At 37.9% G+C, this 14,141-nt stretch overlaps 2 protein-coding genes across 2 annotated transcripts in view; one reads left to right on the top strand and one right to left on the bottom strand.

The window, feature by feature from the left end:
* LOC107700616 (vitamin D 25-hydroxylase-like) overlaps positions 1–4,886 on the top strand; it is an 8,945-nt gene extending 4,059 nt beyond the window's left edge. Inside the window, exons 2-5 of the mRNA XM_016502347.1 lie at positions 1,088–1,229; positions 1,998–2,627; positions 2,718–3,044; positions 3,130–4,886. Of these exons, the coding sequence (XP_016357833.1) occupies positions 1,088–1,229; positions 1,998–2,627; positions 2,718–3,044; positions 3,130–3,311 (1,281 nt within the window). The 3' untranslated portion in view covers positions 3,312–4,886. The remainder of the gene's footprint in view (positions 1–1,087; positions 1,230–1,997; positions 2,628–2,717; positions 3,045–3,129) is intronic.
* A 2,971-nt stretch (positions 4,887–7,857) lies between these two features.
* The window catches only part of LOC107700615 (cGMP-inhibited 3',5'-cyclic phosphodiesterase B-like), a 71,345-nt gene continuing 65,061 nt past the window's right edge, over positions 7,858–14,141 (bottom strand). The window contains exons 15-18 of the mRNA XM_016502346.1: positions 10,211–10,372; positions 9,882–10,119; positions 9,497–9,766; positions 7,858–8,222 (exon numbers count right to left, since the gene is read on the bottom strand). Of these exons, the coding sequence (XP_016357832.1) occupies positions 9,546–9,766; positions 9,882–10,119; positions 10,211–10,372 (621 nt within the window). The 3' untranslated portion in view covers positions 7,858–8,222; positions 9,497–9,545. The remainder of the gene's footprint in view (positions 8,223–9,496; positions 9,767–9,881; positions 10,120–10,210; positions 10,373–14,141) is intronic.

Raw genomic sequence — 14,141 nt, 5'->3', positions numbered from 1 at the left:
TGGACAGGGCTTGCTTGTTTGTTTTTAAAATAAAAAAGATTTATTTTTGGCAAATATAAAAGCCTTTTCACACCAAAAGTGAAATGAATAAGCCTCAGGCTGAAGAGAAAGTAAATTTACGTCCACACAGTAGAATGCAGAAGAAATTTCAACACACTTCAGAAATAAAAAAAGGCACTTATCTAAAGTAATTTTTGCTTATTAGTACGGTTGAACTGGATCATCGAAGGTCAGAAGCAAAGACATTGGTTAATAGAATGGGATTAAATACATAAAGGATATTTGTATTGTTTAACATTTAATTATTGCAGGTTTGCGTCATATTCTGAGTTGCATTATTTTTATTAATTTTGAGGAAAACTGAATCTGTTTTTTTTTTTGTTGTTGTTGTGAGTGAGATGAATTAATGCATATTCATATTTATTTTAGAACTACAGAAACATCTGATTTCTCGCAACATGGTGACAGGAGATCACTTACTTATTTGAAAAAGTAACTCAGATATTCTCTTGTAAATTAAAAAGTAATGCGTTACTTTACTAGTTACTTGAAAAAAGTAATCTGATTACGTAACTCGCGTTACTTGTAATGCGTTACCCCCAACACTGCTTATTTTCATCGTAAACATACGATGCAAGCACTATTAAATTAATAATTTAAATGTTAGTATATAGTAGTTAAAGACACTTAATATAAAGTAAATTATTAATAATATTAATAGGCTATAATTATTTATTATATTTTCATTAAAACAATCCGACAGTTATTCACTCATTTTAGTGCTGAGGTCAAATCGAGCTCACAGCTGATTGGTCCGTGATAGTGAATCGCAGTTCTCTTCGCGAGAAGTGTAGCTGAGGTGTTCGAAAAGAACAAAGGAGTATTGCATATGCCGTTGCATTTTTGGCAGAGCGCCGCAGCACTCAGTTTTGCAGAATGGCAGAGACATGCTGAGTCAGCATGCCCAATTCATTTCCTCACTGTAACCATGAGGGTGGAAGTAGTCTTCTAATTATACTCCGTTCATTAGTAGAAATGTTTGGCAGGGGAGTGGATTAATGATGAATACTGCTATTTTATTATCCAGATTTTCAGTCTAGACCTGGGAGGAGTCTCGACTGTTATACTAAATGGTTATGATGCCATTAAAGAGTGCCTGTATCACCAAAGTGAGGTTTTCGCAGACCGTCCATCCCTCCCTTTATTTCAGAAGATGACAAAAATGGGAGGTAAGTGGTTCCTTATAGAATATTTTATTTTAGAATGATTTCCCAGAATAGATCACTGCAGAATGAACTAGAGTAAAGGAATAGTTCACCCAAATATGAAAGTTCTGACATTATTTATTCCCCCTCATATCCTTCTAAACCTGTATGCTGTTATTGTTTCAATGGAATAATAAAAAAAGAAAGGAAAAGGAAAAAGAAAACAATACTATAAATGTCCATAAATAGTTATATAGTCCATTTAACTTATGCACTGTATTCCGAGTCTTCCGGAGCCACAGGATATGTTTGTGTGAAAAACAGAAAGAAATAACTCATTATTCACTGATAATGATAACAAAATGCAGCAGTTGAAGTTAAGCAGTGAATTCATTTTGATCTTTGCAGCACAAAACATTATATATGTACTGTGAGTTTTTTCTTTTTTTGAGCTTATAACAGTCATGGCTACTATTAAATTTTGTCTGGGAAAAATATTTTTAATTTTTAGTGTACTATGCCTTTAACCACCTGGGTGATTCAGAGAAAAGCCTCTGGTATGGTACTGTATGTCAGAGTTGGGGCAACAACTAGAGAAGAGCGGACAGTCACACATGAGGTTATCACATTATCAGTATCGCAATTCTTGTAATCTGTGTTTAACCCATGAGACTAGTTCTGTTTGACTGATAATCTCTGGTTAAACATACAAAAAAAGTTTATCATTAGATAAACTTTCTTTGTTTCCATATTTAAACCGACCTCTCTCAGCATTTTTTATTCTCTGTCTAGGCCTTCTGAACTGCAAATACGGTCAAAGCTGGATTGAACACAATAAACTGGCTGTGAACTGCTTCCGCTATTTTGGCAGTGGTCAGCGGATGTTTGAGAAGATTTCTGAGGAGTGCCTGTTTTTCCTCGATGCTATTGACCAGCATCAGGGGAAGCCCTTTAACCCTAAGCATCTTGTGACCAATGCCGTGTCCAACATCACCAACCTCATTATCTTTGGGCAACGTTTCACCTACGACGACAGCGATTTTCAGCACATGATTGAGATCTTCAGTGAGAATGTGGAGCTGGCAGCCAGTGGCTGGGCTTTCCTATACAACGCCTTCCCCTGGATGGAGTACGTGCCCTTCGGGAAGCACCAAAAGCTCTTCCGCAATGCCAACGAGGTCTACGACTTCCTTCTGCAAATCATAAAGCGCTTCTCACAAGATAGGGTACCCCAGTCGCCCCAACATTACATTGATGCCTACTTGGACGAAATGGAGCAGAGCGCCACCGATAAAGCTACATCTTTCTCTCAAGATAATCTCATTTTCTCAGTTGGAGAACTCATCATTGCAGGCACAGAGACTACCACAAATTGTCTGCGCTGGGCTATGCTCTACATAACTCTGTATCCCAGGATACAAGGTTGGTGCCCACAGAGCAATGGCTATTTTTTCTAATTTACAACATTTTTAATGTCGTTGCACTAATCACGTTATGTTTCTTTCCGTGCAGAAAAGGTCCAAATGGAGATCGATTGCATCCTGAATGGCAGACCATCTGCTCTTGAAGACAAGCAGGGGATGCCGTATGTGGAGGCAGTGCTGCATGAAGTCCTGCGCCTTTGCAATGTTGTCCCACTGGGCATCTTCCGCGCTACGTCTCAAGATGCGGTGGTGCGTGGCTACACTATCCCCAAGGGCACCATGGTCATCACTAACTTGTACTCAGTGCACTTTGATGAGAAGTACTGGAGCAACCCATCCATCTTCTGGCCAGAGCGGTTCCTTGGCTGTAATGGCAAATTTGTCCGGCATGAAGCATTTCTTCCTTTCTCAATAGGTAAACAGCAAATATTTGGGAAATCAGTACATCTAAAAGCTTTTCGTTGTTCAGATGTATGTGATTTCTATATGTTTGTCTTTAGGTAAGCGCCACTGTCTGGGAGAGCAGTTGGCTCGGCTGGAGATGTTCTTGTTCTTCACCACATTGCTCCAGAGGTTCCATCTTCAGTTCCCCGAAGGCTTTATTCCAAGTCTCTCTCCGAAACTAGGCATGACCCTTCAGCCTCGGCCGTACTCCATATGTGCCATCAGGAGACAGCAGTAAAAAATGCCCCTTGAGCTCTGGAACACGTGCACTCACCTCCTGCTAAGAAACGCAAACGAGAGCAGAGCAGTTCCCCGTCTTAAATTCCATCAGGTTTTCAGCGGGGAATACTGACCTCTGATATTGACTTGTTAAATTCTCAGAACGTGTCCTCCATAGTTTCACAGAACCCAGCCTGAGAGTGATAAGAGTACTGTTACAGAACACATGCTCTGGAGAGCAAAGAATGAGCATGTGTTACCAAACGAGAACGTACATGAGGGTATCAAGATAAATGTAGCATGTATCTTTCATAACTTGAACCAAAAAGTGTACGGTGTAGCAAATCTGAACGTTGTGCTTGTCAATATGAGAACAGCTATTGTGTCAATGATTGACAGGGTTTATCTCTATAACGGTTTGGAGGTCTGCCTTTTCCAGCATTCCTTGTATTCCCCCAGTTCTGGAGTCGGGCAAGTGAGAGGCAAACTGCTGCCTTTCCCAGAAAGTTTTGGAAATGCTTCATGACTCCCGTTGGTTTAATGCCATGTATCAGTTCTGCAAGAATAACGGCCCTGTCCCTACTTTATCTCAGTGGAAAGAGATTATCAAGAAACTTGAGCTGCAATATTTCGTGAAAAGCTGGACTCCAATATACACTTTATAGCACAATATTATTTGTACTTTCTTTTTAACAAGTTTTTTGCATGTTATGATTTAAAAAAAAAACTGACAAAATAAGCCTTTTTTTAATGCAAGCTGTGTTTAATACTGACCTCGCTTTCAACTGTGCTGGAATTTTCTGAAGCCAATTATACACCACATAAACCAAGCTGGAAAAGGAGCATATAGATAGAAACTTTAATATTTCCTGTGACTGATTGACTCATGTAATTCTATGATTTGGTCTGGCACATATCAGAAATGAATGGATTTCAATGACAAAGTGTTTGTTAATTGTGAACCTATGTAATATGTTGCTCTTTTTTAGTACATATATCTTATTTTCCTTCTGTTCTCACTGTAAAAAAACATTTACAGGTCAAAAAACAAAATTCAATTAAAAACGGAGTGACAGGTAGGGGCATTGTTGCTTTGGGTAAGCTGTCACAGAGATGCTGTCATCTGAAGAGATAAGGCTGGCCTTTCATACGACCTACACTTGGGGACTCATCATCTGCTGACTGTCATCTTACAGGCAGTTCCTCCCAGGAGAACACTTTGGCTTTCATCTGAGTACGAAGAAAAATAAGCAGCAACATGCAGCTCGATGATGCTCAGTAGCACACATTTAGATGATGTCAAAAATGTTGTCACATGGAGATAATAGCAAAGGGTGAAGACGTTCTACTTCTCTTAATAGGTGAAAGGTCATGTTCAATGCATGTGCATTCAGTGTGGTGGTGTGATTAAAACTACATATGTACCTGGATAATGTGGTTTGCACAAGTATTATGATTCTATTATTCCTCTTTGATCCCTAGCTGGCGCTTGGTTTGCATCGTTTCCTCAGACCGTACGCTGCTGTGGGTGCTAATGGTTGCTGGATTTCTTGATTCTACTATTAACAAGACCAGGGGCTTTCAAAGAGTTCGATGACAAGGACTCCCAAATATTTTGATCCCCTTGGGACCCCCTTCCAGAAATGTTAATCTATACAAAAAAAACCCTCTGTAAAAATTGTTTCCAAAATTAAATAACTGGTTTCTCTATTGTCATTTTACTGAAAGTAAATTGTTGAAATAGAAGTATTTTGAATGTATTGACAAGAGATACTCATTTTTTATAAATAAATATTTAATATGCTGTATACTTAAAAATTAAAAGCTTTCCTGATAAGTAGACAGAGTATCTTTTATTAAAGTCTTTTATGAAGTATCTTTTATTAATTTAAGTTTGTAGAAATTTAAGTTTAAAGTTTGTTGTTCCCATCATGCACTGGGGCATGAATAATTAATAAGGTTAAAATTTTCACTGTTTTCGAGTTCTATTTACACTGTTTTATGGTTGCTTTTGTTATGTTTAGTAACTTGGTGTTCTGGGACCTCTTGAGTTTTCTACTCAAAATGACCCATTCATACTCAAACACTATCCATTGATTGTTAGCGTCATTGTGTATTGGGAACCAAACATTGAGGCCTCTGTGTTCATTTGGGTAATAACTATATTGAGTAGACATATCTTAAAAAGGATAACAAGCTGTCTACTTGCTTATTTACATGTTTGTAAGTAAACCACATGCTTTGATAGCATGTTTTTTTCAGTGCACGTTTACAAAACGTTAAATGTACTTGAGTATTGCAGAGAAAACATAATAATTAAGTAGAAATTAAACTCTAACTGGCCACATTAAATTGACTTATTTCCTTTGCTAATTTTACTTAACTTAAGTAGATTTTACTTAATTCCATACTTAAATTTTACTTAAAAAATATGTGCAAAAACTTGCAAAATACATTTTTTTTTTCAGTGTAGTTTTGTGGGGGAAGAAAATATAAATTACATATACATAGTCAAATTCAAAAGTTTGGGGTCAGTACATTTTTAAAGAAATTAAAAGAACACTCCACTTTTTTTGAAAATAGGCTCATTTTCCAACTCCCCTAGAGTTAAACAGTTGAGTTTTACCGTTTTCGAATCCATTCAGCCGATCTCCGGGTCTGGCGGTAGCACTTTTAGCTGCAGCTTAGCATAGATCATTGAATCTGATTAGACCGTTAGCATCTCGCTCAAAAATGACCAAAGAGTTTCGATATTTTTCCTATTTAAAACTTGACACTTCTGTAGTTACATCGTGTAACTAAGACCAACGGAAAATAAAAAGTAGCAATTTTCTAGGCCGATATGACTAGGAACTATACTCTCAATCGGGTGTAATAATCAAGGAACTTTGCTGCCGTACATACTAGCCATATCGGCCTAGAAAATCGCAACTTTTCTTTTTCCGTCGGTCTTAGTACACAATGTAACTACAGAAGAGTCAAGTTTTAAATAGGAAAAATATCGAAACTCTTTGGTCATTTTTGAGCGAAATGCTAACGGTCTAATCAGATTCAATGATCTATGCTAAGCTGCAGCTAAAAGTGCTACCGCCAGACCCGGAGATCGGCTGAATGGATTCGAAAACGGTAAAACTCAACTGTTTAACTCTAGGGGAGTTGGAAAATGAGCCTATTTTCAAAAAAAGTGGAGTGTTCCTTTAATACAGCAAGGATTAAATTGATCAAAAGTGACTGTAAAGATATTTATAGTGTTTTTTTTTTAATAACGTTCATAAATAAATTCTATTCTATTGAACTCCCTATTCATCAAAGGATCCTGCCAAAAAAAAAAGCTTCATGGTTTCAACAAAAATATTAAGCAGCACAACTGTTTTGCACTGTGATAAAAAGAAATGTCTTGAGCGCCAAATCAGCATATTAGAATGATTTCTGTTGGATCATGTGACACTGAAGACTGGAGTAATGGCTGTTGAAAAACAGTTAATAAAGTGAATTTACAATAGATCACAATGTTACTGTTTGTTTCTGTATTTTTGGTCATTGATGGAGCCTTGGTGAACAAAAACATGCAGGTTTTTTCTTATTGTTTAAAACCTATAGTGCTGTCAATACATTTCTTTAATATATTAAGTGCAAACATTGACTTTGATGACCCTAAAATAAATTTCTCATAAAAAACTCCCTCTTCAGACACTAGTGTTTGAAAACCCCTGACTTAGAACAAGCAAGTACACATCCACTCCCATGCAAAACACAAAACACAAAACACAAAAAATGACACAGACAGACAAGTCAATTGAGAGAGAGAGTGAAACTATTGTTCAGGGATGGTGCTTTTATGACAGTTATAAATAATAGCAAAGAAGTCCATTTCCCCCCACAACCCTGAAAAGGCTGAATGGTTACATCAGACATTGCTATCTAAATGCTACATAAAAAGTGAACGCCATCATGAAGGTACTGATGACAGGAACATTGGAGGTTACTGTGGTGCCACCAACCCCCAAAAGTGAGATACCACAGTCAAGCAAGTGATCAGCACGAGGGAATGGGGTGCTGTGATGCTCTGATCCGCAGTCACCCTGCTTGGCATCCTGAATGATGTTCAGAGTGCGTGGGTTTGAGCCCATCCAGGGTGAGCTCAGTGAAGTGGATGGGGAGGGGGGACGAACTGAGCCACACTGGGGTCCCGGATCCAAGAAATGATGAACACACAGTCGGGACAGAAAAGAGAGAGAGAGAGAGAGAGAGAGAGAGAGAGAGAGAGAGAGAGAGAGAGAAGCACCACAAGCTGCTTTGGGTTCGCAAAAGCCCCCAACACAGAACACACCCTGAGCATAGACCAAAAAGTGACTAATGAACAAACCCACAAAGAGAGAAAGAGACAGGGAGGCATTCGGCATCACCGCCAGCTTTAGAAATAAGGGGCTTTCGGTAAAGAGTGGTTATGAGCAGGAACAAAAGACAGTGCACCCAAAAAAAAACAACTAACAAATTGAAAAACACAACACCCAAACATCCACATCTGTAAATAGCATTAGATTTAAAAAAATAAAAAAATAAAAAAAACTCCTGAAACAAGATGATAATTACATGGTCTCAATGTACAATATATGTCAGCTGTATGTAGAAAACAGATGCATTGTTGATTAATTAAAAAATATATAATATTATATATATATTTATATATGCAAGTATTCTTTCTATGCAGAGGTTAAACACTTGTTTGGTAGTAAAATGTGCACATTTACATTTTTTTTTACTCTTAAATATACTAGTTTGATTTACATTGCCTACTTGAGAACTTTCCTCTACAGAGACAAAATGAGTTTTTGTTGAGGTGAAGCAGACCGAGAGAGAAAGAGACCCGGGTTCATCTCCACCTCCCCGTCCTCCCCTCATTATTCTAGTGGAATGCCTAGAGTTCTTGCTTCAGACAAAAAAAAACTATTAGTATTAAACCTGCCTTATGGTGAAGAATAAGAAAATGCGAAGGAAAATAAAAGTACAGCTTTCAAGGTGAAACCCTGGATTACTTGAAAATTATCTGGCCAGATTTTGCGTTTGGCAATCATTTAAGCACAAGCATGTTCAAATAATGCCAAACGTGAAGTTGCCCCAAAGCAATGTTTTGTCTATGACATGCATGCTAACTCAAACATTTAGTTTTCAGTAACATCCCTGGGTCCCAATTCTTATCAGGGGGTCTTTGAAAAAAATAAGCATGGATATACCAGTCTGGAGCAGCTGATAAGAACTGGAGTTAATATCTAGGACACTGCACTTTAGGGGAGCATCTCTTTTTGTTAGCGACTTTCAAGTTATTCATACAAAAAATAGAAACTTTTTTTCTGTCCCACCTCTGAAAAGAACGTTCGACATGCAAGTTGAAACTGCAGACTTAAATTTTCGCAAAAAACAAGGATCGAAAAAAAGAAAAACAATCTTACAAACAACAAAGGCAAACAAAAAACTGCAAGAAGGTGGTCAACATGAATAAAAAAAGCATCCAAAACGATGCAGAAGTCAGGTCATTTTTCAATCAAAATGTCAGCATTTCCACTTGTCCTAATGACTCTGTTTAGTAATACAGTGTTTTATGTCGCCAGCATGAATTGGGGACTGCACATACAGTGCAGCGTGCATAGCCCATTTTCTGGACCACAAGAAAAATAAAAACAAACAATATTTTATATATATATATTTTTTTTTTTAAAGTTCAGACAGGCACATTTTGACACTGAGCCTGAAACGGCTTCAGTCGTAGTCTTTCTATGTTTTTGAACTGTTCGCTTTGGTAACGGGTGTCAATTGCGTCATTGTCTTTTTTGTGTCCTTTTGGACTTAAGTACCTACGGGAGAGTTAAGAGCTCTACGTTCAAGGCAGCATCACAGCCAGAGAACCATGGATGGCACGATTCTCCCTTGCCTGTGTTCTTGTTTTAATCTCACAACACGGTTCTGCATCTTCAAAGCTCCGTTCGCTCTCTGCTGCTTCTCCATGGGGTGAAAGTGCATAGAAGTGGGGTTCCCACCAAAGGGTCCTCTCACAGTAGTAAGGCCTTTTTCAACACAATGTGAACTGCATTAGCTTCAGAGTGTCGGCACAGTGACAAATTTCAGCGCGGGGAGATCCGCTAGGGTCTTCCTCTAGGTGTCAATGTGTGTGTTTGTGTAGGTGAAGGAGAGGGAGGGGTCATTCACCTCTGTTTAAGCCCTTCAGTGAGCTTCATTTCTTGATCTTCTCCTCTTGCTACTGCCGTTCCTCCTCCTCGGCCTCCTCTTGAATGACCTGGATGTCATCGGAGGAGGAGGTGGACGGAGGAAGGCTGGGGCTCTCGGATTGCTGCTGCTGCTGAGTCTCCAGCTCTTTGGCCTTCTCCTCTTCTTCGATGGTCTTCTTCCACACCTTGTGGTTCTCTGTTAAGTGCTGCATGATGCTGCAGAATAGCCGACGTTGACCCTTCCTCCTCTCTGTAAGGAAAACTACTCGATTAGTGTGTGCGACACCTAACGTACGGTAAGTACTAAATAAAAATCTCCCTTTTTACGGATTCTGAAACTTATGAGCACAACTGTATATTCATACTTGGTTCAAGATCCTCGTCCAGCTCCTCATCTTCCGTTTCAAAGTCTTCCGTCTCTTCTTCATCGTCTGATCCCTCCTCATCAATCCAGTATCCTGGCAGCAGGCCGGCAGCATCATAGGAGTTACAAAGAGGCCCGACAATGTGTGTGATAAAAGACTCCTGCAGCTTTGCTAACTGTGGTGCTGAGCGATCCATGAAAGGACTGATGGGTAATCCTAGAGTGGCTTCTTCATCACCCTATGAAGGCAGAAATGCAAAAATGCACAAATGTTGATCTCATTTGTGTACGTGTATGTTGTGTGCGTATTGTGAAGTGAATAGGACATACCTGCTCATAAAACTCATTTACGATACCCTCTGTCCATTTGAGGTGAAGGCTGCGGTCTTTGGCTGGCCCATTAATATCTGCCAGCTTAATGCACACTTGGCACACTAACAACCTGTCATTTTCATTAGTCCAGTCGATGCCTGGACTATTCACATCATTAACCTGTAAAAAAAAAAAAAAAAGATCAATCAGAGGATTAACAGCAGTAGGTAGAGAAAATAAGTGTTGAATTTATAAAAATTACCCCATTCAAAAGTTTACATAAGGTGCACTAAAAAATATTGGAAAAATGTTTTCACCAGTGTCAATCAGCAATAAGGGGCATGTCTAGTAATGATAGGAAGAAGAGAGCGCTCAGGTAGTCCACAGGACGGATATTAGCAGATCTACTATAGATAGCCATAGATGGCAGATAAAAAAAAAGAGGAAAATTTCAGAGGAACAAAACGATCAGGCAAGAGATAGGACCCGCGTAAATTTTGGAGCAGCTTTCCCACGGTGGAGAGAACTCAAGGAGCGGGAAGGCCTGGAATCAGACGCCGAGGTTGCTTTGTATCTTCTTGATAGGGGAGTTACGCTGATTTTGCTTTTTCACACAACTTTTCTGTGTTGGCTTTTGCTTGAATATGCTGTGGCCGGCAGGCATAGCAGATTCCGCCATCGTTGCTGCCAGGGTTGTGAACGTACGTGTGGGGCGGAGTTTTTTGTTGTTGTTGTTTTGTTTGTTTTGTGAAAGTTGTAAGCGAGTTCATTGTCCTGAACAGTTAAACTGCCTGCTGTTCTTCAGAAAAATTCTCCACAAATTCGCAGTGTTTTTGTGTATTTGTACATTTGTACAGCATTTTTGTTTACTCTTTCCAACAATGACTGTTTGATTTTGAGATCCATCTGTTCACACTGAGGACAACTGAGGGACTCATATGCAACTATTACAAAAGGTTCAAATGCTCACTGATGATCCAGAAGGAAAAACAATGCATTAAGAGCCAGGGGTGTAAACTTTTGTACAGAATGATGATGTGCACATTTTTCTTATTTCTTTTCATTTCGTACTGCACTTCAGAGCCTACAGAAGATACTTAATGTTTCCCAGAAGACAAAATAAGTTAAATTTACCTGATCTTCAAATTCAAAAAAGTTTTCACTTAATGTATCGTGTTTCGTTCTGGAGCATCAGTAAGCGTTTGAACATTCTGTAATAGTTGTGTATGAGTCCCTCAGTTGTCCTCAGTGTGAAACGATGGATCTCAAAATCATACAGTCATAGTTGGAAAGGGTTCAAAAACGCAAAAGATGCTGGAAAACCAAATAATTTTTGGGACCTGAAAGATTTTTCTGAAGAAGAGCAGGCAGTTTAACTGTCCAGTACAAACAAGGGAGTTATGAACAATTATCACAAAACAAACAAAAAAACAACAGTTGTGGATCATCCAGGTAACAACACAGTATTAAGAATCAAGTGTATGTAAACTTTTGAACAGGGTCATTTTTATAAATTCAACTATTATTTTCTCTTGTGGACTATATGTAAACGTCTTTTATGTGAAATATCTGATTCAGGTCAGTACTAAATAAAAAATAACATGCATTCTTTGGTGAGTATTTGAACCTTCTGTAATAGTTGCATATGAGTCCCTCAGTTGTCCTCAGTGTGAAACGATGGATCTCAAAATCATACAGTCATAGTTGGAAAGGGTTCAAAAACGCAAAAGATGCTGGAAAACCAAATAATTTTTGGGACCTGAAAGATTTTTCTGAAGAAGAGCAGGCAGTTTAACTGTCCAGTACAAACAAGGGAGTTATGAACAATTATCACAAAACAAACAAAAAAACAACAGTTGTGGATCATCCAGGTAACAACACAGTATTAAGAATCAAGTGTATATAAACTTTTGAATGGGGTAATTTTTATAAATTCAACCTCTTTTATGTGAAAGGTCAGTACTAAATAAAAAATAACATGCATTTTGTATGATCCCTCTTATTTTGGAAAAATAATTAACATTTTGCATAATTAACATATAATTACCATTATTTAGAATACATAAATACGTTTTTTAAATGTTTTTGAAAGAAGTCTCTTATGCTCACCAAGGTTGCGTTTATTTGATCAAAAATACATTGTGGAATATTATTACAATTTACAAATAATATTGTGAAATATTATTACAATTTAAAGAACTCTTTTCTATTTGAATATAAATTAAAATGTTATTTATTCCTGTGATGGCAAAGCTGAATTTTCAGAAGCCATTACTTCAGTCTTCAGTGTCACATGTTCATTCAGAAATGATTCTAATATACTGATTTGGTTCTCAAGAAAAATTTTGGTAGCACTTTATTTTACAGTACGTGTACTTCCCTGGTGTACTTTCCTGGTACATACATGGTAAATATCTTGTACCTACAAGCAAACGAGTGGTAGCACAAGGTACTTACCTGAAGTGTATGTACATGTAGAAACACGGCTGTACTTCACAATCGTACATGCATGGTAATTTGTTTGTACATCCAGACAAGTGTGGGTACTTACAGGTAGTGCCCGTACATGGTAACTAATTAGATACTTTACTGTACTTACTAATGTATATACATGGTAAATATGTAGTACTTAGGGACAAGTGGGTACAAACAGGCACGTCCTTACAGTATCCGTATATGGTAACTAATAAGACGCATTACTGTACATACTAATGATATGTACATGGTACATGTGTAGCACCTACGGAAAAATGTGGTATTATGTGTTAACAAACAAGACACATACTGTACTTGGTATATACGGTACGCTTGGTAAGTCCTAACCTTACCTAACAAAAAGAGGACTATTTTTTAATTGCTTGTGTAGGACTGTTAATGCTAAATTGCTCTCCACAACAGTGCTTACAAAGTTTGAAGAACTGGTAATTCCTGTGTAATGTTTGAGTAAAATGGTGCACTTTATTTTACAGTCCAATTTCCATATACTTCATATGTACGTACTGGTGTATGTACCTATTAGTTAATGTACAGAATAAGTTATGCGGTACTCAAGTTGGGGGGGTATAAACATGGACTAAGGTGGAAAGTAAACTGCAATGTCACCTACCATCAATTACTCGATAAGTACCTTGGTCTATGCTTATACCCCCCAACTTGAGTACCGCATAACTTATTCTGTACATTAACTAATAGGTACATAGTACATTAGTATGACTGTACGTAGTAAGTATATGTAAATAGGACTGTAAAATAAAGTGCACCATTTCATATAAACATTACACAGGAATTACCAGTTCTTCAAACTTTGTTAAACTTTACCATGTATAGACCATTAGTAAGTATAGTAATGTGTCTTATTAGTTACCATATACTGACACTACCTGATAGTGACCGTTATTACTCACACTTGTTGGTAAGTACTACATATTTAGTTACCACATAATACCACATTTTTCTGTAGGTGCTACACATTTACCATGTACATATCATTAGTATGTAAAGCAGGGCTGTACAGTACATATACTGTATGTCGCACGTGCTACGAAAAAACTGGTCTGTGCGATGAATACATTTTCCACTGTAGCACACGTGCGATACAGTTTTGCATGTTCATAACACAGCTGCTTAATAGTGTTAAGGGGGGGGGGCTTATCTGTATATACAAAATAATTACCATGCATGTACAACTGTTAAGTACAGCCGTGTTTCTTATTTGTTACCATGTACATACACTTCAGGTAAGTACCTTGTGTTACCACTCTTTTGCCTGTAGGTACAAGATATTTGCCATGTATGTACCAGGGAAGTACACGTACTGTAAAATAAAGTGCTACCAAAATTTCTTATTATCAATGTTAAGTTTCCGTTGCTTAATATTAAGATTTAAAGGGTTAGTTCACCCAAAAATGAAAATTAGACTGTGTTTTACTCACCCGCGGGACATCCTTGG

This window comes from Sinocyclocheilus anshuiensis, unplaced genomic scaffold (genome assembly GCF_001515605.1).
Source record: "Sinocyclocheilus anshuiensis isolate Anshui unplaced genomic scaffold, SAMN03320099.WGS_v1.1 scaffold1099, whole genome shotgun sequence".
NCBI lineage: Eukaryota > Metazoa > Chordata > Actinopteri > Cypriniformes > Cyprinidae > Sinocyclocheilus > Sinocyclocheilus anshuiensis.
The sequence above is the reverse complement of the archived record's forward strand: the minus strand, read 5'-3'. Positions and strand labels throughout refer to the sequence as shown.